Consider the following 22,778-nt stretch of genomic DNA (forward strand, 5'->3'; position numbering starts at 1 on the left):
TTATGTACATCATGTATTTGCTGAAAACATTCAAACATTGTTATCTAAAGCATTTATTCTCAAACTGTGGTATGTGGGCTTTATCTAGTGGTATGCCAGATAATCACTTAATTAAATAAAATTAATTTGATACATTATTTAAGTTCTGTGTTTTATTTTCCTATCTTTAAACACAGTGTAACTGCAGAAGCTTGTATGCCAATTTTAACAATATGAAATTATTTTTGGAACACTTTAAAGAACCTTTCAAAATTATCGCTGTATCAGAGACATGGATGGATCCAAAAAAAGGAATGGACTTTGGACTAGAAGGATATGAACTCAATTATATTAATAGAGTAAATAAGAATGGAGGCGGAGTTGCTGTATATGTGATGAAGGACTTCCATTACAAGGTGGTAAAAGACATGTCACTGGCTATTGACAATGTTTTAGAGTGTATAACCATTGAGATATGTCATGAAAGAAATAGAAATGTATTGATCAGTTGTATATATAGGGCACCCAACTCAAGTATTGAAGGATTTGAAGACTGGATTAAGGGAACTTTCAATGGAATCAGTCAAAAAGTACTCTTTTTATGTGGAGACTTCAACATTGATCTCTTGAACCCCAACAAGCAAAAGTCCATTAATGATTTCACAGATACAATGTATAGTATGAGTTTGTATCCTCAAATCACAAGGCCAACCAGAATTGCAAGTCACAGTGCTACACTTATTGACAATATATTCACTAATGTCTTTGATAATAATATAACAAGTGGACTGTTAACAACCGACATCAGCGACCATCTGCCAGTCTTTACTATTTATGATGGGAACTACAGGAAGAAGAACATTGACAAAAAGACATTTCAAAGACTATGTACAGAGGAAGGAATGATTTTCTTCAAGAAGGATCTGAGGAAACAAAGTTGGGACAATGTATATAATGAAGATGATGTAGATGATGCATATGGGAATTTTGTCAACACCTTTCTAACACTCTATGATAAACATTGCCCATGGAAAGAACGTAGTAAGAAGCAAAAGAAAAACAACCAACCGTGGATGACAAAAGGACTGAAAAATGCTTGTCACAAAAAAAACACATTGTATCGAATATTTATAACACAAAGATCTATAGAGGCAGAAAATAAGTATAAGAAATATAAAAACAAGCTAATTGGTATACTACGAACATGTAAGAAGGAATACTACAGTCAATTATTAAACAAGAACAAAAACAACATGAGAGCAACATGGGGCATCCTAAATAGCATCATTAAAAATGGTGCTAAGAAAGATTACCCCCAGTACTTTCTAGATGGACATACACAAAATGACAATATGAACCAAATAGCTGAACGTTTCAATGATTATTTTGTTAATATCGGAACAAATCTGGATCAAAGAATTCCAAATGCAGATGATGGGTCAGTTGAGGACTTGAGTGAGCTCATAGACAGAAATCCCAATTCCATGTTTCTTAAAAGTGTAACAAAAGAAGAAATAATCAAAATTGTAAAAAATTGTAAATACAAGACTTCAACTGACTGTCATGGAATAGATATGGTAACGATAAAAAAGGTTATAGAAGACATTTCAGAACCTCTGACATATATCACCAATGTATCATTTTTAGCCGGAAAATTCCCAGACAAAATGAAAATTGCAAAAGTCGTACCAATCTATAAGAATGGAGACGTACACCAGTTTACTAACTACAGACCAATTTCATTACTTCCACAATTCTCCAAAATCATGGAAAAATTATTCAATAGTCGATTAGATTTATTTATTAACAAAAGTGGGACGCTCGTGGAGAACCAATATGGATTTCGAGCAAATATCTCAACATCAATACCATTAATTAAAATAACAGAGGAAATTACCAATGCAATAGATAGTAAAGAATGTGCGGCAGCAGTATTCATGGACTTAACAAAAGCATTTGATACAATTAATCATGATATTTTAATACAAAAATTAGAACGATATGGCATCAGAGGTTTGGTATTGAACTGGGTAAGAAGCTATTTAACCAACAGGAAGCAATATGTGAAGATGGGTGAAAATATGTCAACACGGCTAGATATATCCTGTGGTGTGCCGCAGGGATCAATACTGGGACCAAAATTGTTTAATCTTTATATAAACGACATTTGTAAAGTTACAAAAGACTTAAAGTTAGTTTTATTTGCAGATAATACAACTGCTTTCTGTTCAGGAGAGAACACACAGAAGATAATACAAATAATAACAGAAGAAATTAACAAATTAAAAAGATGGTTTGACAAAAACAGATTATCTTTGAATCTCAGTAAAACTAAAATAATGCTATTTGGTAATAGTAGGAAAGAGTATCATACGCAAATACAAATAGACGGAGTAGACATCGAAAGGGTAAAAGAAACCAGATTTTTGGGAGTATTAATAGATGATAAAATGAACTGGAAATCTCATATACAAAACATACAACATAAGGTAGCAAAAAACATTTCAATAATGAATAAAAAAAAACACGTCCTGGGCCAAAAATCACTTCATATTCTCTACTGCTCACTAGTGTTACTATATCTGAGTTATTGTGCAGAAATATGGGGAAATAACTACAAATGTGCGCTACATTCGTTAACCATGTTACAAAAAAGATCAGTTAGAATAATACATAATGTTGGATATAGAGAACATACAAACCCTTTATTTATTAAGTCAAAAATATTAAAGTTTGGTGATTTGGTAAAATCGCAAACAGCTAAAATGATGTACAAAGCAAACTATAACCTGCTACCAAAGAACGTACAACATTTCTTCTCAACTAAAGAGGAGAAATATAACCTTAGAGGAAAAAATAATTTAAAACATTTATATGCACGTACAACACTTAAAACTTTTAGCATAACAGTATGTGGAATTAAATTATGGAATGGATTAAGTAAAGAAGTTAAAAATTGTACTGACATGATCCAGTTTAAGAGGTTGTTTAAATTAATAGTGCTTACAAAGTACAAAGAAGAAGAATTATGAGAAAAACTTCCAACCTTATTGAAAATATTCTTCATCTCAGTATGTTAATAATGACTGAATTAATTAATTACATATTACAAACTGTTGTATATACTAATTCATAGATGTTATTTTATTATATAAAAAGGTCAGTAAATGATTTTATATAATTGTAAATGCTTTGAAGTGGTTAAGGGGTAGGATTAAATAAGCTTTGCTTCTTCCTACTCCTTTTCGGGCATGATGTAAATGAAATGATATGAAATTGTGTGATGTATTATGATGTAAATGTGTTCATGTTCGAAATAAACTAAAAGAAAGAAAGAAAAAGAAAGAAAGTGTTACCGTTAAAACTTCTATTTCGTTTTTAATGAATACTTAGGCCTACTATGCTACAGTATTTTAATGTTGGTCATTATGGTTGTACTTGGAGAGCCAAGTGTTGTCTGAGGTGGTACTTTGAGAAGTTTGAGAACCACTGATGGACAGTAAAGTACTGTAGGGGTGTATTTTGAAGTGCACATTTGCCAACAAGCACACCAGTCGGAGTCTCCGCACTCATCTTTTGGCATGTATGCAACAATCAGTGACCGTATAACAACCTGCCCCGCCTTTCAGGTAAGCATCAGTCCATAAAGCAACCTGCCCCGCCTTTCAGATGGACTGATTCCATCAGTCAAAATGAATTGCGTGAATAATTTGCCTATACTGTATACATGATTAAAGGCCTACTGAAACCCACTACTACCAACCACGCAGTCTGATAGTTTATATATCAATGATGAAATTTTAACATTGCAACACATGCCAATACGGCCGGGTTAACTTATAAAGTTCAATTTTAAAATTCCCGCCACACTTCCGGTTGAAAAACTCCTTTGGATATGATTTATGCGCGTGACGTCACAAAAGCAACGGAAGTGGTTGGACCCCATCGGACCCGATAGAAAAGCCTCTTGTTTTCTTCGACAAAATTCCACATTATTCTGGACATCTGTGTTGGTGAATCTTTTGCAATTTGTTTAATGAACAATGGAGACTGCAAAGAAGAACGTTGTAGGTGGGATCGATCGGTGTCTTAGCGGCTAAGTACAATACTGTAATATCTGTGATATTTGCATTAGTGTACTGTATTTAAGGGTTTGGGGAACGCGCATGCGCGAGTGAGTTGGCGGAGAGCTTGTGTGTGTGAGCTTTGGCTAACAGCAGCTCGTGTATGTGTGTGCGTTACTTTTTGAACTACAAGCAGTTACCGCTTTTTAATAAAGCGATTGAGCAGCGCTTCCTCGTCTGTGTGACTCCTTCTCCACTGCGGGGCATTACAATACTTACAGCAACACAACAAGGACTACTTACCCTGACGCCTAGCCGATGCTTGCCGCCAAACCCACCCAAGTCCTTCGTCGTGCCGTTGATCGCTGGAATGCAGGTGAGCACGGCTGTTGATGGGTTTCTATCTTCATTTGAGAACGATGCTACGCGCTAGCTCAGTAGCTAAGCGTGTCACCGATGTATTGTCTTGGAGATAAGTCACTTTAAATGTCCATTTCGCATGCTCGACTCTCATTTTCAAGAGGATATAGTATCCGAGGTGGTTTAAAATACAAATCTGTGATTCACAATAGAAAAAGGAGAGTGTACATAGTTCTGTGAGGTCTAGTTGCTAAGTTAGCTTCAATGGCGTCGTTAGCACAGCATTGTTAACCTTCGCCAGCCTGGAAATCATTAACCGTGTATTTACATGTCCACGGTTTAATAGTATTGTTGATTTTCTATCTATCCTTCCATTAAAGGGTTTATTTATTTTGTTTCTATCTTCATTTGAGAACGATGCTATCGCGCTACCTCAGTAGCTAAGTGTGTCACCGATGTATTGTCTTGGAGATAAAAGTCACTTTAAATGTCCATTTCGCGTGCTCGACTCTCATTTTCAAGAGGATATAGTATCCGAGGTGGTTTAAAATACAAATCTGTGATTCACAATAGAAAAAGGAGAGAGTACATAGTTCTGTGAGGTCTGGTTGCTAAGTTAGCTTCAATGGCGTCGTTAGCACAGCATTGTTAACCTTCGGCAGCCTGGAAATCATTAACCGTGTATTTACATGTCCACGGTTTAATAGTATTGTTGATTTTCTATCTATCCTTCCATTAAGGGGTTTATTTATTTTGTTCCTATCTTCATTTGAGAACGATGCTATCGCGCTAGCTCAGTAGCTAAGTGTGTCACCGATGTATTGTCTTGGAGATAAAAGTCACTTTAAATGTCCATTTCGCGTGCTCGACTCTCAATTTCAAGAGGATATAGTATCCGAGGTGGTTTAAAATACAAATCTGTGATTCACAATAGAAAAAGGAGAGTGTACATAGTTCTGTGAGGTCTGGTTGCTAAGTTAGCTTCAATGGCGTCGTTAGCACAGCATTGTTAACCTTCGCCAGCCTGGAAATCATTAACCGTGTATTTACATGTCCACGGTTTAATAGTATTGTTAATTTTCTATCTATCCTTCCATTAAGGGGTTTATTTATTTTGTTTCTATCTTCATTTGAGAACGATGCTATCGCGCTAGCTCAGTAGCTAAGTGTGTCACCGATGTATTGTCTTGGAGATAAAAGTCACTTTAAATGTCCATTTCGCGTTCTCGACTCTCATTTTCAAGAGGATATAGTATCCGAGGTGGTTTAAAATACAAATCCGTGATCCACAATATAAAAAGGAGAGTGTGGAATCCAATGAGCCAGCTTGTACCTAAGTTACGGTCAGAGCGAAAAAAGATACGTCAATCACTGCCTCTCAAGTCGTTCACTGTAACGTTCCTCATCTACAAATCTTTCATCCTCGCTCAAATTAATGGGGTAATCATCACTTTCTCGGTCCGAATCTCTCTCGCTCCATTGTAAACAATGGGGAATTGTGAGGAATACTAGCTCCTGTGACGTCACGCTACTTCCGGTACAGGCAAGGCTTTTTTTTATCAGCGAGCAAAAGTTGCGAACTTTATCGTCGATTTTCTCTACTAAATCCTTTCAGCAAAAATATGGCAATATCGCGAAATGATCAAGTATGACACATAGAATGGATCTGCTATTCCTGTTTAAATAAAAAAAATCATTTCAGTAGGCCTTTAATGCGATAATGTTTTGTGATTAATCACATGAGTTAAGGCGGTAACTTTGACAGCCCTATGGTATTTACTCAACTGCAGAGCCTGACAGGCATTTATTAGGTGTAAAGCAGGAGTGTCTCAACTGTAATCTTCTAAAAAGGCTTAAACAAACATTGCAAGACAAACTGTTCAGTTCAGTTACAGTTTATTTCGAACATGCTTACAATACAATTACATTGTAATGCATCACATATTTCCAGTTTTTTCATTACAGCACGTCTGAAAAGGAGTAGGAAGAAGCAGAGCTTATCCTACCCATTTTCATATCATGGCAGTTTTATCCCATTTCTTTGTTCTTTGTTTGTAACACGTCACTTCCTGTCAATGAGAAAGGACGCAAAAGAAAAAGGCTCCGCTTCTGCTACCGGAGTTTTTTGTTAAATCTGAAGATTTTGACCACTGATTTGCGATCACAGCCACAGGAGAGTCACCTGGCATCTTCGATCCGATTTTGGACAGTAGAGAGGCACTGATACGCTGAAATAAGGCGAGTGGAAGAGCCGTTAGCCTCAAGCCAAGGGCGCCTTGCCGCAGTTCAAAGCGGTTGCCTAGCAACCAAAAGCTACGGCGAGTTTACAGTTGTTTTAAAGTGATCCCGACGTCGCAGAGTGATATAAGTTGACAGGCTGACACCTCAAATTGATCTCTGAACGGCGCAAGATACGAAATTGTTGGAAAAAACAAGTTAAAGTGCCGCAAGTCGCCAAAGAAGCAACTGCCGTTAAGATACAAGAGGCTCTGACGTCAGCGACTGCCGCGATGCGAAAAGGTAAAGGAAAGATTGAAATCCCGAAACGTTCGGGGTCAGCTGACACAGAACACAACTGGGAACAAGATTTGAGGTTGGACACAGGACATGATGTTGTTGTGGCTTGTACAGCCCTTTGAGACACTTGTGATTTAGGGCTATATAAATAAACATTGATTGATTGAAGAAGCGATACTACAAAAACTTAACGAAATGAAAGAAGAAATGAAAGAATATCTGAGAAAAGTAACAGCAGAACACCAACAAGATGTGAAAAGTCTGCAGCAAAATATAGAAAATCTGCAATCTCAGAACAACAGAAGAAATAATGAAGCCACTGAAATGAGCAAACAAATGAAGATCCTTCGAGAAGACAACAAAATGCTGAGGAATATCATAGATGAAATGGATCAGGACAAACGAATGAATGATATCATCGTGACAGGGCACCGAATTAAACCAAGATCCTATGCGAAAGCTGTGAATAATGAAGGTGAACCTGATGAAATGGATATGGTCTCAGCAGAACAGCAAGTGGTCAACTTTCTGCAATCAAAGGAAATTGAAATTGACATTAATACCATTGAAACATGCATCCCACTGAACGGAAGAAACAACGCCACTCCAGTCGTGCTTGTGAAACTCGTAAACAGAAAATCTAAAATGGCACTGCTGAGACAGGGAAAGAAGCTGAAGGGAACAAATGTGTACATGAATGAGCATCTCACAAAACGTAATGCTGGAATTGCCAAGAAAGCACGCGACTTGAGAAAGGAGGGAAAAATCCAGGGAACTTGGAGCGCCAACTGTAAAATCTACATCAAGCTGAATGGAGGTCCAGAAGCAAGAGTTATGGTTGTCCATGACATCAAGGACCTGGACAATTTTAAAGTTGAAACAGCTTCCACAACAACGATGATAATGGACTCTGACAGAAAACAAACACCCAGCATCGACACTACTATGTTCCAAGGGACGACTAAACAAGAGGACCTACATTCAGGATTGCATCCACCTACACTTATAGAGATTATTGAAACAACATCAAAGATTGTTGAACAAGAAAATATGGAACTAAACCATTTCTGCAACAAAGATCACAAAAACCAGGATTTGGAAAATGATATAGATCCAGATACACATTTTTTCTCCCACATCAGTAATAATAATTTTTATTATACAGATGATCAATATAATAGCAACATTGAATGTGATAACACATTTTTAATTATTAATTTTAATAGCAGAAGCTTGTATGCAAATTACAACAACATTAAGAACTTTTTGGAACACATCAACGAACCCTTCAAAGTGATTGCTGTCACAGAAACATGGATTGATGATAAAAAAGGAATAGATTTTGATCTGGAAGGATATGAACTTAACTACATCAACATAACCAACAAAAATGGAGGAGGAGTAGCTGTGTACGTGATGAAGAACCTGAACTACAAAGTGGTAAAAAACATGTCATTTGCTATAGATAATATCTTAGAATGTATAACCATTGAAATATGTCAGAAAAAAAGCAAAAACATTTTCATTAGTTGTATATATAGATCACCTAAGTCAAGTATAGAAACATTTGAAGAATGGATCAAAGCAACTTACATGGACAATGGTCAAAGAATAATGTTCTTATGTGGTGACTTTAATATTGACTTATTGAACCCCAACAAGAAAAAGTCTACTTCATTGATACAATGTACAGCATCAGTCTATATCCTAAAATCACAAAGCCAAGCAGAATCACAGGACAATGTGCCACGCTTATTGATAATATTTTTACCAATGATTTTGATAATAACACTACAAGTGGTCTACTTATAACCGACATTAGTGATCATCTGCCAGTTTTTACAATATATGATGGAAACTACAAGAAGAACATGGAAGACAAGAGGACATTTCGAAGACTGTGCACAGAGAAGAGGATGATTGCCTTCAAAATTGAGCTACAAAAGCAATATTGGGACAATGTGTACAATGAAAAAGAGGTTGATGAAGCATATGAACATTTATTATACAAGTTCATAATACTTTATGACAAACATTGTCCATGGATACAACTCAGTAACAAGCAGAGAAAGAATAATCAACCATGGATGACAAAAGGATGAAAAAATTTTCGTAAGAAGAAGAATACACTATATAGGAAATTTGTAGCACAAAAAACTACACAGGCAGAAATTAAGTACAAAAAGTATAAAAACAAGTTAACAGACATAATACGATCATGTAGAAAATAATATTACAGTGAATTATTGGATAGAAACAAAAATAACATGAGAGCAACATGGGGCATCCTTAATAGCATTATCAAAAATGGCACAAAGAGGGACTACCCCCAATACTTCTTAGACGGAAATAAAAAAAATGACAACATAAAGGAAGTAGTTGAAAGCTTCAATAATTATTTTGTAAATATTGGACCAAAATTGGAAGAAAGGATTCCAGACCCAGTTTCAATCGAGGACTATAATGATACCATAGAGCGAAATCCCAACTCCATGTTCCTCAGTAATGTGACACAGGAGGAAATAGTTACAATCGTGAAAAAATGTGAATCTAAGACTTCAACTGATTGTAACGGAATTGATATGGAAACGATAAAAAAGGTTATAGAAGAGATCTCAGGACCATTAATGTATATTAGTAACCTATCATTTCAAACAGGTACTTTTCCAAACAAAATGAAAATAGCTAAAGTTGCACCAATTTATAAGACTGGAGACAAACATCAATTTACAAATTATAGACTTGTTTCTTTACTTCCACAGTTTTCTAAAATCATTGAAAAACTGTTCAATAACAGATTAGAGAGTTTCATAAATAAAAATAGAATACTCGAAGAGAACCAATATGGATACAGAGCTAATGTTTCAACTTCAATGGCTTTAATTTAAATTACAGAAGAAATTACCAATGCAATAGATAGTAAAAAATGTGCAGCAGCAGTGTTCATGGATCTAACTAAAGCATTTGACACTATTAATCACAATATTTTAATCAAAAAACTAGAACGATATGGCATCAGAGGGTTAGTCTTAAACTGGATAAGAAGTTATCTAACGAACAGGAAACAATACGTGAAGCTAGGCGAACACACGTCTACAACGCTAAATATATCCTGTGGTGTACCTCAGGGATCAATACTAGGACCTAAATTATTCAATCTCTATATAAATGACATTTGTAAAGTTACAAAAGATTTAAAGTTAGTACTATTTGCGGATGATACAACAGCGTTTTGTTCAGGAGAGAACACACAGAAGTTAATACAAATAATAACAGAAGAAATTAACAAACTAAAAAGATGGTTTGACAAAAACAGACTATCGTTGAATCTCAGTAAAACTAAAATAATGCTATTTGGTAACAGTAGAAGAGAAAGTCAAACACAAATACAAATAGACGGAAAAGAAATTGAAAGAGTAAATGAAACCAAATTTCTAGGTATAATGATTGATGATAAATTGAACTGGAAACCTCACGTAAAAAATATACAACATAAAGTAGCAAGAAACACGTCAATAATGAAAAAAGCAAAACATGTTCTAGACAAAAAAGCACTTCATATTCTCTACTGCTCACCAGTGTTACCATATCTGAGTTGCAGTGTAGAAATATGGGGAAATAACTACAAAAGTACACTTCATTCATTGACGGTGTTACAAAAAAGATCAGTTAGAATAATACATAATGTTGGATATAGAGAACATACAAATCCTTTATTTATTGAATCAAAGATACTGAAATTCCACGACATAGTGAATTTGCAAACAGCTAAAATTATACACAAAGCAAACTATAACCTGCTACCCAAGAATATACAACAATTCTTCTCAAAAAAAGAGGAGAAATATAATCTTAGAGAAAAATGTAATTTAAAACATTTGTACGCACGTACAACACTTAAGACCTTCAGTATATCAGTATGTGGAATTAAATTATGGAATGGATTAAGCAAAGCAATCAAACAATGTACTAATATGATCCACTTCAAGAAACTCTTCAAATTTAAAGTGTTTACAAAGTACAAAGAAGAAGAACCATGATAAACATTCTGAATTTATTTAATTCATCCATTCTTTCACTCTCAAAATAATCTTACTTATCTCATCATATGAAATGTAACTTACTTCACCAATTATTATTTATCTATTTATTTTTATTGTGATTACTTATGGAGTACATTGTGAATAAATTGAGAACAGGAAGTGAACAAAAAAGTTTAGCAACTGTTATGTAAAAGAAAAGGGGTAGGATTAAATAAGCTCTGCTTCTTCCTACTCCTTTTCGAACATGTTGAAAAGAGAAACTGGAAATTGTGATGTATCATGTTGTATGCTTGCATGTTCGAAATAAACTCAACTCAACTCAACTAAACTCAGAACAGTGAATAAATAAATACAATATAACATAAGTAAGTAAACAAATATTAAATACATAAGTAATCATTATCTCATTTTTTTTTTAAAGTTCAAGATGTTTATCTTAATTCTTATTTGTACTTTGTGATGACTTGCAGTTTGAACAGTTTCTTAAAGTGAATCATATTAGTGCTTTGTCTAATTTCCTTGCTTAATCCATTCCACAATTTAATTCCACATACAGATATGCTTATTGTAGGTGCATATATAGTTAATGTTTTAAATAACATTTTCTCTAAGGTTATATTGTTCCTCTTTTGTTGAGAAGAATTGTTGTACATTCTTGGGTAGCAGGTTATAGTTTGCTTTGAACAATATGTTATCTGTTTGCAAATGCACCAATTCGTTGAATTTTAATATTTTTGAGTAAATAAATAAAGGGTGTGTATGATCTCCATATCCAACATTATGTATTATTACAACTAATAACGGTGTTATTAGTTGTCTTTATATTTTGTGTTTTGGTCCATTATTTACATTTTCTGCCCAAAGGCCACTCTTTGGACATCCCCAAAGCATTTAAAAAAAAGAATTGATGATTATTATATATTTCAAAATAGTTGTTAAAATCCAATTTAAACAATTGTATGTCATATTATGAAGACTAATGTATTTATTATGTTGTTATCATTTATATAATAAGAAACAGCAGATAAAAGTGTTAAGGGACGGAAACACTTTGCAATGCTTATTATCACCACCTAAAGTATAGGAGTGGAACTGAAGGTCCTGACACTTCATGAATTTTACCATTTAACACAGTTGAAACATGTTTTACATTTATTCAGATTAGGGCTGCAACGATTAATTCATTTAAGAAAAAAAGCTTTTATCAATCGTTTGAGTAAAAAAAAAAAAAAGGTTATATAATGAGTAAATATAAAAATTTATTAGTTTACTAATTTTCCCTAAATTACGCATTAAGGGGCAACTGCACGTTCACAATCCCAATGTAACACACAAACACATATGTTTTCCTTTTTTAAAAATTAATTCTAATTTGTAAAATACGACTCGTAAAAGACAGCTAACAATGTAGCCAATGGCAATAATCTATTCCACCCATAAAGTCCTGTAAAAACATCCAAAAATGACCAACAATACTCCATCTGGATGTTGTGACCTGCATATTGATCAAGTTTTAGCGACTGTTATTATAAGCGCTAACACAGAGGAACTACTTTTAGAGGTGCCATGCTGGGCCGTCGAGTTTCTGCATCGCCTCTGAGTTGGTAAAAGTTATTTCTAGATTATAAATCATACCTCTCACTTGTATAGTAGAACGTTGTGGCCATACATCGAGAAGTTGGACAACTATGACATTCTATTTAGCTTCAGAGGCTTGGATCGACGCAGACGCTCGTTTGTGGCACTTTTTTTTCTGTGTTGATTATGCAGAATTAATCATCTAAATGGACAATATAAGGTTCTGGATCGTAATTTAGAATAGATTGAATCCCCATCACCGCCATTGTTAGCGGTCTACTACAAGCCGTATATTACAGATTAAAATGCATAAAAAAGAGAAATAATGTGTTCTTGTCTCACATAAGCATTGTGAATGATAGGCAAAATTCCCCAAAAATTGCGCAAGTTCCCTTATACTATAAAATGTGTTTTATCCAATTACTCGATTAATCAAACAAACTAATCAATAAATTACTGAAATAATCGATAGCTGCAACTAGGGCTGGGTGATATGGCCTTTTATTAATATCTCAATATTTTTGGGCCATGTCACGATACACGATATGTATCGCAATATTATGCCTTAGCCTTGAATGAACACTTGATGCATATAATCACAGCAGTATGATGATTCCATGTGTCTACATTAAAACATTCTTGTTCATACTGCATTAATATATGCTCATTTTAAACTTTCATGCAGAGAGGGAAATCCCAACTAAGTCAATATAGTAAAACTGTATTTATTAAACAGTTATTAAGCAGTGGCACAAACATTCATGTCATTTCCAAAACAGAAAGTGCAAGATTGTCGGAGGCATTTTAAAACAAGCTATTAGTGCACTTTTGAGCATGATGTCACTAAGATGACATATCAAAACAACACTAAATTAAAGTGCACTTTTTGTACAGAACACCACTACAATCGTTTAAGACAAATAAAGTGCACTTTTGTGCATGATGTCACACAAGATATTTCAAAAACTGTCAAATAAAAATGAGCTGCATAATAGGAAATCAAATAGTGTATGTCATTTGTTCTGTGGTAGGTTCCTGCGGACGTTATCTCCTTCCGTTGTTGACTTTTTTTTCATACGGTGTTGATCTGGAAATTGTTGCTTCGGCATTTTGTGGGTGTGGCACAGAACAGAGATGTTGACATGCAGTTTCAAGCACTCTTCATTCTCTAGCGGGTGACTTTTCAAATGATGCTACAAAATAGCAGTGCTGCTACTTTTTGTAGCAACGCTTTTGCCGCATAATTGTTCAACGTATTCCCGCTTGAAGCCAAACCACCGCCAGACGATGCACCCCGTGCTGTTTTTCTTGGGAATTAATTCTTCCTCCATTTGTAACCAGATTCGCACCGTCTCTCTCTCGTATTACCACTCGCAACGCACCGTTAGCATCACAGCTAATGTTACCCATGTAGCTACCTCTCTGCTCGGGGAGGGCGTGTGACGTTGCACGCGTGACGTGTGTAAGAAGGTGCACTTGTTTACGTCTCTGTGAGAAGGAGATACAATAAAGAGTGAGAAACGCATGTAGTGTAATGCCCGCAGCTAAAAGCAACTGTGTGAGAACATATAGTCATTTTCTATATCGCACAGAGACAAACCTGCGATATATCGAGTATATCAAGTATATCGATATATCGCCCAGCCCTAGCTGCAACCTTAATTTGAATCTATTTAAAGTTTGTAACATTTAAAAATAAATACAATATTAGTAAAAGGGGTATTTTAAAAAAATATATTATTATTGATTAGAAAAAAACATTTGAAACACAATTCCACAATCAAAACACTACACATGATGATATACAAAAAAAAAAAAAAAAAAATTATTTTTTATTTTTTATTATTATTATTTTTTTACATAAATAAATACAATCATGTGTGCTTACGGACTGTATCCCTGCAGGCTGTATTGATCTATATTGATATAGAATGTATATATTGTGTTTTTTTAGGGCAGCACGGTGAAAGAGGGGTTAGTGCGTCTGCCTCACAATACGAAGGTCCTGAGTAGTTGTGAGTTCAATCCCGGCCTCTGGATCTTTCTGTGTGGAGTTTGCATGTTCTCCCCGTGACTGCGTGGGTTCCCTCCGGGTACTCCGGCTTCCTCCCACCTCCAAAGACATGCACCTGGGGATAGGTTGATTGGCAACACTAAATTGGCCCTAGTGTGTGAATGTGAGTGTGAATGTTGTCTGTCTATCTGTGTTGGCCCTGCGATGAGGTGGCGACTTGTCCAGGGTGTACCCCGCCTTCCGCCCGATTGTAGCTGAGATAGGCTCCAGCGCTCCCCGCGACCCCGAAGGGAATAAGCGGTAGAAAATGGATGGATGGATATTGTGTTTTTTATGTTGATTTCATAAAAAATAATTTATTTATTTATTTATTTATTTATTTATTTATTTATTTATTTTTAAATTCTTGTGCGGCCCAGTTCCAATCGGTGGTTGGGGACCACTGCTTTACACCACTGCATCTGACACTTTGCATTGAACTTAGTGATGTATGGCTAAGTTGCAGCTGCTCGGCCATGGAAACCCATTCCATGAAGCTCTCTGCGTACTGTACGTGGGCTAATTGGAAGGTCACATGAAGTTTGGAGCTCTGTAGCAACTGACTGTGCAGAAAGTTGGCGACCTCTTTGCACAATGCGCTTCAGCATTCGCTGACTCTTTGTCACTCTGTCAGTTTACGTGGCCTACCACTTTGTGGCTGAGTTTCTGTTGTTCCCAAACTCTTCCATTTTCTTATAATAAAGCCGACAGTTGACTTTGGAGTATTTAGGAGCGAGGAGATTTCACGACTGGATTTGTTGCACAGGTGGCATCCTATGACAGTTCCACGCTGGAAATCACTGAGCGCCTGAGAGCGGCCCATTCTTTCACAAATGTTTGTAGAAACAGTCTCCATGCCTCAGTGCTTGATTTTATACACCTGTGGCAGGGCCAAGTGATTAGGACACCTGATTCTGATCATTTGGATGGGTGGCCAAATACTTATGGCAATGTAGTGTATTTTGATTTAATTAGGCACGACTTCAAGAAATTAATTTCAGGAAATACAACAACTTTGTAAATTAAGAATTTTTTTTTTACTGTTATGTATTGGAGCTAATGAAGTGTCTGTCGTCCATCCCTGGACACTATTGGAGAAAGTGTCAGCAGTAGGAGCCAAGTGTGAATCTTTTCGGGAAAGAACAATCTCTTCTGTTGCAATTGAGCCAAGTGAAGACGAGGCCAAGATGGATGTTGACAGTGCTGAAGTACTAAATGCCACTCGGGAAATCAAGATAGACGGCGCCCACCCGAAGACTGCTGCCTTGTGATCAAAGATGTTTGCGCGGCGTCCCTCCAGAACGTCACTTTTGTTTTTTTATGTCTTCCACTCTTGTCGGACTCGCATGCTCACACCTTGCACAGACATGGCACACACTCAGTCATGTCACTTCCTCTCCCTGCAGATGTCTGAGAGCTAGCCAGTCGTGTGCAGGACCCCCCCGCACCCTTCTCTGCACCTCCACCTGCAGCCATGAATGGTAAGTTACACCTTTTAAGGATGCAACCCAGGCATCTTTTTTAGCCTCGAGGCTAAAATAAACCGTGGACATTTATCGCCTACGTATGTATTTGTTTTTGGAAGCTACCTTCTATATATTACTGAACCGCTGCACACAAAAGGGTGAACATTTGCACCTTTACTCTGTTGCCTGTGCTATTGTTTTTCTGACAAATACACCTAATAGTATGGCAATATGGACACAGGACACTCTCATTGGACAGTCGACAATATTGGGCAACTGTACCAGAAAACTTTATTTACAAGCTTGTGGTCCAAACACTCACACAAGAAACAGAACGGGTGAATAACAATGTTGATTTATGGCCAGCTATTAATGGATCTTGTCTAAGAAGAAGATTTTGATCATTTATGTCAAAGTATTTCTGTGACCTCAAGATATAACTTAACTCTGCAACATGTGATCACTGTATATGTAGCAACTGCTAGTTACATAGACATGAATAATATTAACACGTGATGGCTACTTTTGAGAAATTCCAATTCCGGCTACTTAGGAATTGATACTGGTACTCAACAGTACCAATTTTTGGTACTTGTGTTCATATGTTAATAAATGTTAACGTGTTTCATGATATATTGTTTTATATAACAGTGAGCTCATAATGATACTTTTGCTGTCCTGTTATATCTTGTTTTCTTACACTTCTGAGTCTTATTTGCAAGTATGCATTCATTTCAGTTTGTCCTGCGTGTGTCGCCGTAGTCAGGAAGTAGTCTTCGCCATTAAGTTGAATGTGCTGGTTTGTCTTTTTTGTGCCTTACAAAGTGTTTTTACTGTAAATATTTATTGATTGTAACAGGCATCTCAGTTTTAGTTTTGATTACCAAATTTGGAGGTGTTGAAATCACCATGTGAAAACACTAGTGCTAATCAGTAGCATGTATATGGCATACATCTAAATTAGCATCGAGTGGGCGCTATTTGAAAAGTGGAGCCTTACATTTGAGCGCTTACTTTGTTGGCATGGAATATTTCAGTGTCAAGCCTTCAATCGGAAGTGGCGTTTTGTACAACAAAGGTATCAAATTATGGCACCGTTTGTTTTCACATGAATTCGTATGGAATTTGGTCGTATTTATAAAAGTACCACATTTAGTACCCATTATTGGTGATGGTGCTGCTATTAAACCCCATAAGTCAAATTGACTTGAAATTTCTCACACACGTCTACAAAAACATTTTAACTTTTTGATGTTGAGCTAAAAAAACACCCAATTGGGTACATTTCTTTAGCGGACTGACAAGCACATGTGTGTAAAGTTGGAGCAAGAGAATATCTCTCTTACATGTAATACCTCAACATGTGAGCTTAATTGGTTGTGTGACGAAGCTCATAGCTCAAAACACCTCTCTCCCATTCAAATCAATTAAATTTGCGCTTTCACCCCCCCAAAAGTCATCACAAATTTAACATGTCAATCAATCAATTAATCAATCAATCAAAGTTTATTTATATGGCCCTTAATCACAAGTGTCTCAAAGGGCTGCACAAGCCACGACGAATGTAACATGCCTTTTGAAAAGAAATTAAAGTTTTAGATAACGATTGTATAAAAATAATACAATAGAAGGTACTACGAACATCTACAGTATTTTTTATAAAGTAATGTAGTAATAATAATGTGCAGTATTTAACTTGGGGAGTGGACTTCTACGGTATCTCTTACCAGCTGTTTCTGTCAAACACACCATCAGCAGCTTTTCCATATTTTCATGGATAAACAATATTAAAAATGTATTATTTTAACATCCTTGAATGGTGTTATTGACTCATTCTGCTTCAATATAGTGCAGGCTAGCAGTGATACACTCCAACTGCTTAGCCAAGTTAGCTGCGCGCGCTGTCATGTTTTTGATTAATTATTTCTTGAATTCAGTGACTTCAATAATGGCTTAAATTTATATAGCGCTTTTCTAGACACTCACACCGCTTTACAAACCGAGTGTGTGACGTGTCTTGCCCAAGGACACAAAGGCAGTGATGGCAGAAGCTGTATTCGTACCCGGAACCCTCAAGTTTCTGGACGGCCGCTCTACCCTCTGACCCACGCCGCCCCACAAATCACAAACCCCATTAACAACTTATTCTCCGCACTGTCCTTCACACTCACATTCTTCCCTCCAATGGTTGGAAAACAAACTTATGTCGATCTTTAGCTATAAGCTAATGCTGTAGCGAGTAAGACTGGATTTTTTGGTCGGATCTTACGGGGTTTACTGTGACATTTACTATGCCAACTAATGGTGGGGACGCTTGCAACTAAAATGTTTGCTTGCAACTTAAAGCATAACAACTAGCCGAGGGACAGCCCTTATCTGAAAGCACTCTTTACTAGAGGTACCACTGTATATTAGCATTTTGGCCACAACCCATAAGGGATGCCACAAATGTCATTAACAGATGCATGGATGGTGGATAACGAGGCCAGCAGAGCACCGCCGTGTTTTGCTTGAACAACAAAACATCCCCTTGGCAACCAGGCTTGTAGTAACATCCCTGCTTATTAATAACAAAGTGCTATGATGTGTAGTCATTAGCAACACCCTCTTAAACAAGTGCCAAGCAACATGGTCATGAGAAAGCAGGAACATTGGTTTTGTGCATCCATAAGAGCCTATATGCCTCCACAGGTGAGGCACCTTGTTTGTAAATAGTTATGAAAGGTTCCCCCCCTGAGGGCGGGCAGGCAGCGCCAATACGACGATGCTCACAAAGGGAAGTAAAACAACACTTCTTATGTCAGTCGGTTGAAATTCCATGCAGGCACCTCTGCTGCAGAAGCTGTGTTTGTATTTGCTCAATATTGGCTTAAGGACCCGCGTGGTTTGAGGGGTGTTTTTATATACGCTCTGTGTAGTATTGCAGCTTATACTGGAATTGACTCATTAGATTGGAACATTAAAAACATTTTAATAATGTATTTATTTATTTATGTTTTATTTGATCTAGTTAATTATTGATTCAATGAGTTTGCATGATCTCCCCGTGACTGCGTGGGTTCCTTCCGGGAACTCTGGTTTCCTCCCACCTCCAAAAACATGCACCTGGGGATAGGTTGATTGCCAACACTAAATTGGCCCCCGTGTGTAAATGTGAGTGTAAATGTTGTGTATCTATCTATCCATATATCTGTCTATCATATATATATATATATATATATATATATAGTCGTGATCAAAAGTTTACATACACTTGTAAAGAACATAATGTCATGGCTGTCTTGAGTTTCCAAACATTTCTACAACTCTTATTTTTTTGTGATAGAGTGATTGGAGCACATACTTGTTGGTCACAAAAAACATTCATGAAGTTTGGTTCTTTTATGAATTTATTATGAGTCTACTGAAAATGTGACCAAATCTGCTGGGTCAAAAGTATACATACAGCAATGTTAATATTTGGTTACATGTCCCTTGGCAAGTTTCACTGCAATAAGGCGCTTTTGGTAGTCATCCACAAGCTTCTGGCAATCTGACCACTCCTCTTGACAAAATTGGTGCAGTTCAGCTAAATTTGTTGTTTTTTTGACATGGACTTGTTTCTTCAGCATTGTCCATACGTTTAAGTCAGGACTTTGGGAGGGCCATTCTAAAACCTTAATTCTAGCCTGATTTAGTCATTCCTTTACCACTTTTGACGTGTGTTTGGGGTCATTGTCCTGTTGGAACACCCAACTGCGCCCAAGACCCAACCTCCGGACTGATGATTTTAGTTTGACCTGAAGAATTTGGAGGTAATCCTCCTTTTTCATTGTCCCATTTACTCTCTGTAAATCACCAGTTCCATTGGCAGCAATACAGGCCCAGAGCATAATACTACCACCCCCATGCTTGACGGTAAGCAGGGTGTTCCTGGGATTAAAGGCCTCACCTTTTCTCCTCCAAACATATTGCTGTGTATTGTGGCCAAACAGCTCAATTTTTGTTTCATCTGACCACAGAACATTCCTCCAGAAGGTCTTATCTTTGTCCATGTGATCAGCAGCAAACTTTAGACGAGCCTTAAGGTGTCGCTTCTGGAGCAAGGGCTTCCTTCTTGCATGGTAGCCTCTCAGTCCATGGTGATGCAAAACACGCTTGACTGTCGACACTGACACCTGTGTTCCAGCAGCTTCCAATTCATTGCAGACCTGCTTTTTGGTGGTTCTCGGTTGACTCTTGATCATCCTGACCAATTTTCTCTCAGCAGCAGGTGATAGCTTGCGTTTTCTTGCTGATCGTGGCAGTGACAAAACTGTGCAATGCACTTTATACTTATCAACAATTGTTTGCACAGTTGCTCTTGGGACCTTAAGCTGCTTTGAAATGGCTCCAAGGGACTTTCCTGACTTGTTCAAGTCAATGATTTGTTTTCTCAGATCTGTGCTGAGTTCCTTTGACTTAACCATTGTCGCGTTTGTAACCGAGTCTAATGACTGCATCACATGAGCCATATTTAAATGGGCTCAGAGAAGTCAACAGGTGTCGTCAATCATAATCACTCACATGAAGTTAAGAGGCCATGCCATGAAGCTAATTTGATTTGATTGTAACTTTTCTACATCACCAAAATTGATAATGTATGTTTCTGTATGTATACTTTTGACCCAGCAGATTTGGTCACATTTTCAGTAAACCCATAATAAATTCATAAAAGAACCAAACTTCATGAATGTTTTTTGTGACAAGCAAGAATGTGCTCCAATCATCCATCCATCCATTTTATACCGCTTGTCCCTTTTTGGGGTCGCGGGGGGTGCTGGAGCCTATCTCAGCTGCATTCGGGCGGAAGGTGGGGTACACCCTGGACAAGTCACCACCTCATCGCAGGGCCAACACAGATAGACAGACAACATTCACACTCACATTCAAACACTAGGGCCAATTTAGTGTTGCCAATCAACCTATCCCCAGGTGCATGTCTTTGGAGGTGGGAGAGAGATCAGAAGGCATAAGAAAAAGTATCTGCATTTGATTGTTTACATTTGATTATTAGCAATCCGGGGAGGGTGTTAGTTTAGGGTTGTAGCTGCCTGGAGGTGAACTTTTATTGCGGTTTTGAAGGAGGATAGAGATGCCCTTTCTTTTATACCTGTAGGGAGCGCATTCCACATTGTTGTGGCATAGAAAGAGAATGAGTTAAGACCTTTGTTAGTTCGGAATCTGGGTTTAACGTGGTTAGTGGAGCTCCCCCTGGTGTTGTGGTTATGGCGGTCATTTACGTTAAGGAAGTAGTTTGACATGTACTTCGATATCAGGGATGTGTAGCGGATTTTATAGACTAGGCTCAGTGCAAGTTGTTTTACACAGAAAGATCCAAAGCCCGGGATTGAACTCAGGACTACTCAGGACCTTCGTATTGTGAGGCACATGCACTAACCCCTGTTTCACCGTGAGAGAGTGCTCCAATCATTCTTTCACAAAAAAATAAGAGTCGTAGAAATTATTGGAAACTCAAGACAGCCATGACATTATGTCCTTCACAAGTGTATGTAAACTTTTGACCACGGATGTATATATATATATATATATATATATATATATATATATATGTATGTATGTAATGCTTTTTCAAATTATGTTATAATAATAATAAAGTGGTATCATGGAAGACACACTTCCTTCCTGACCCACCCCTAGCTAAATGAACTCACCCCCTGTGTACGCGCAACCCTGTGTAAAACAGCGGGATTCGCTACACATCCTAAAATCACCTTTGTCAACGGTCCGTCAGTCAGCCAGAGATGTGGGGAGATCATCATGTTGTTTGCCTTCAGCGAATAGGCTAACCTAGCATAATGTTGCCGTTAAAATGGGACTGTAATGTTAGCATTTTAGCTCACATTGCTAACGTTTGTGTCCTCCTGTCCCACCCTTTAATGTTACGCTGTTGTATGTAATATAGGGCGTCTATTACATTGGACAAGTGCAGATTAACAGTGTATTGGTAAAAAGTGGATACATCGCACAGTAGCGCTTCTTGGAGACACGCACAAACACAGCTCATACATCGTTACTTTGGCCGCCTGGAATCAAACCTTTGCTACATAAGGCGCTTTGCAGCGTCCCACTTCCTCACAGTCCAGCCTATTTGATGGTCCCTGCGGGGCTGTGCTAAATATCTTGCCGCCCCCACTTCCTAAACCACAGTAGTCACATCAATGAGCAAGATTAATTACCTTCTACTTTCTGTGGGTCAGAGGATAGCGTAGCAGCTAGCATGTATACTTAGGTGCGTTGCCATGGTGATTTGGGGCAGAGTGAGCAGGTTCTCTGAGGTCAACTATTGCATGCTTCTACTTCTACTTGCCTCTATTTAGAAGACATTGCTGATCAATTGCATCTCGAGGCCAGGGTACTTATGTGTGCGTGCACATGTGTGCCAGGCTTGCAGTGATTGAATGTTTGGGTTAGTTTTGGGGAAGTTCCGCTCAGGCAGGGTGGCATTTCCTGTAGCATGTGGAACAATAAATGGGAACGCTAAACACTGCACACACACACACACACACACACACACACACACACACACACACGCACGCACGCACGCACGCACGCACGCGCGCGCACGCACGCACGCACGCACGCACGCACGCACGCACGCACGCACGCACGCACGCACGCACGCACGCACGCACGCACGCACGCACGCACGCACACACACACACACACACACACACAC

General features: G+C 37.5%; 1 protein-coding gene across 7 annotated transcripts in view; it reads left to right on the forward strand.

Annotated features, from left to right (window-relative positions):
• The window catches only part of LOC133648539 (intersectin-2-like), a 99,640-nt gene that overhangs the window by 19,094 nt on the left and 57,768 nt on the right, over positions 1-22,778 (forward strand). For 6 of the 7 annotated variants that reach the window (XM_062044722.1, XM_062044720.1, XM_062044723.1 and 3 more), the window contains exon 2: positions 16,001-16,075. In XM_062044722.1, the coding sequence (XP_061900706.1) occupies positions 16,069-16,075 (7 nt within the window). In that variant the 5' untranslated portion in view covers positions 16,001-16,068. Of the gene's footprint in view, positions 1-14,527; positions 14,557-16,000; positions 16,076-22,778 lie in introns of those variants that run through there. The other variant, XM_062044721.1, reaches the window with a different exon arrangement.

The sequence above is a fragment of the Entelurus aequoreus genome, linkage group LG04, assembly GCF_033978785.1.
Source record: "Entelurus aequoreus isolate RoL-2023_Sb linkage group LG04, RoL_Eaeq_v1.1, whole genome shotgun sequence".
NCBI classification, from domain to species: domain Eukaryota; kingdom Metazoa; phylum Chordata; class Actinopteri; order Syngnathiformes; family Syngnathidae; genus Entelurus; species Entelurus aequoreus.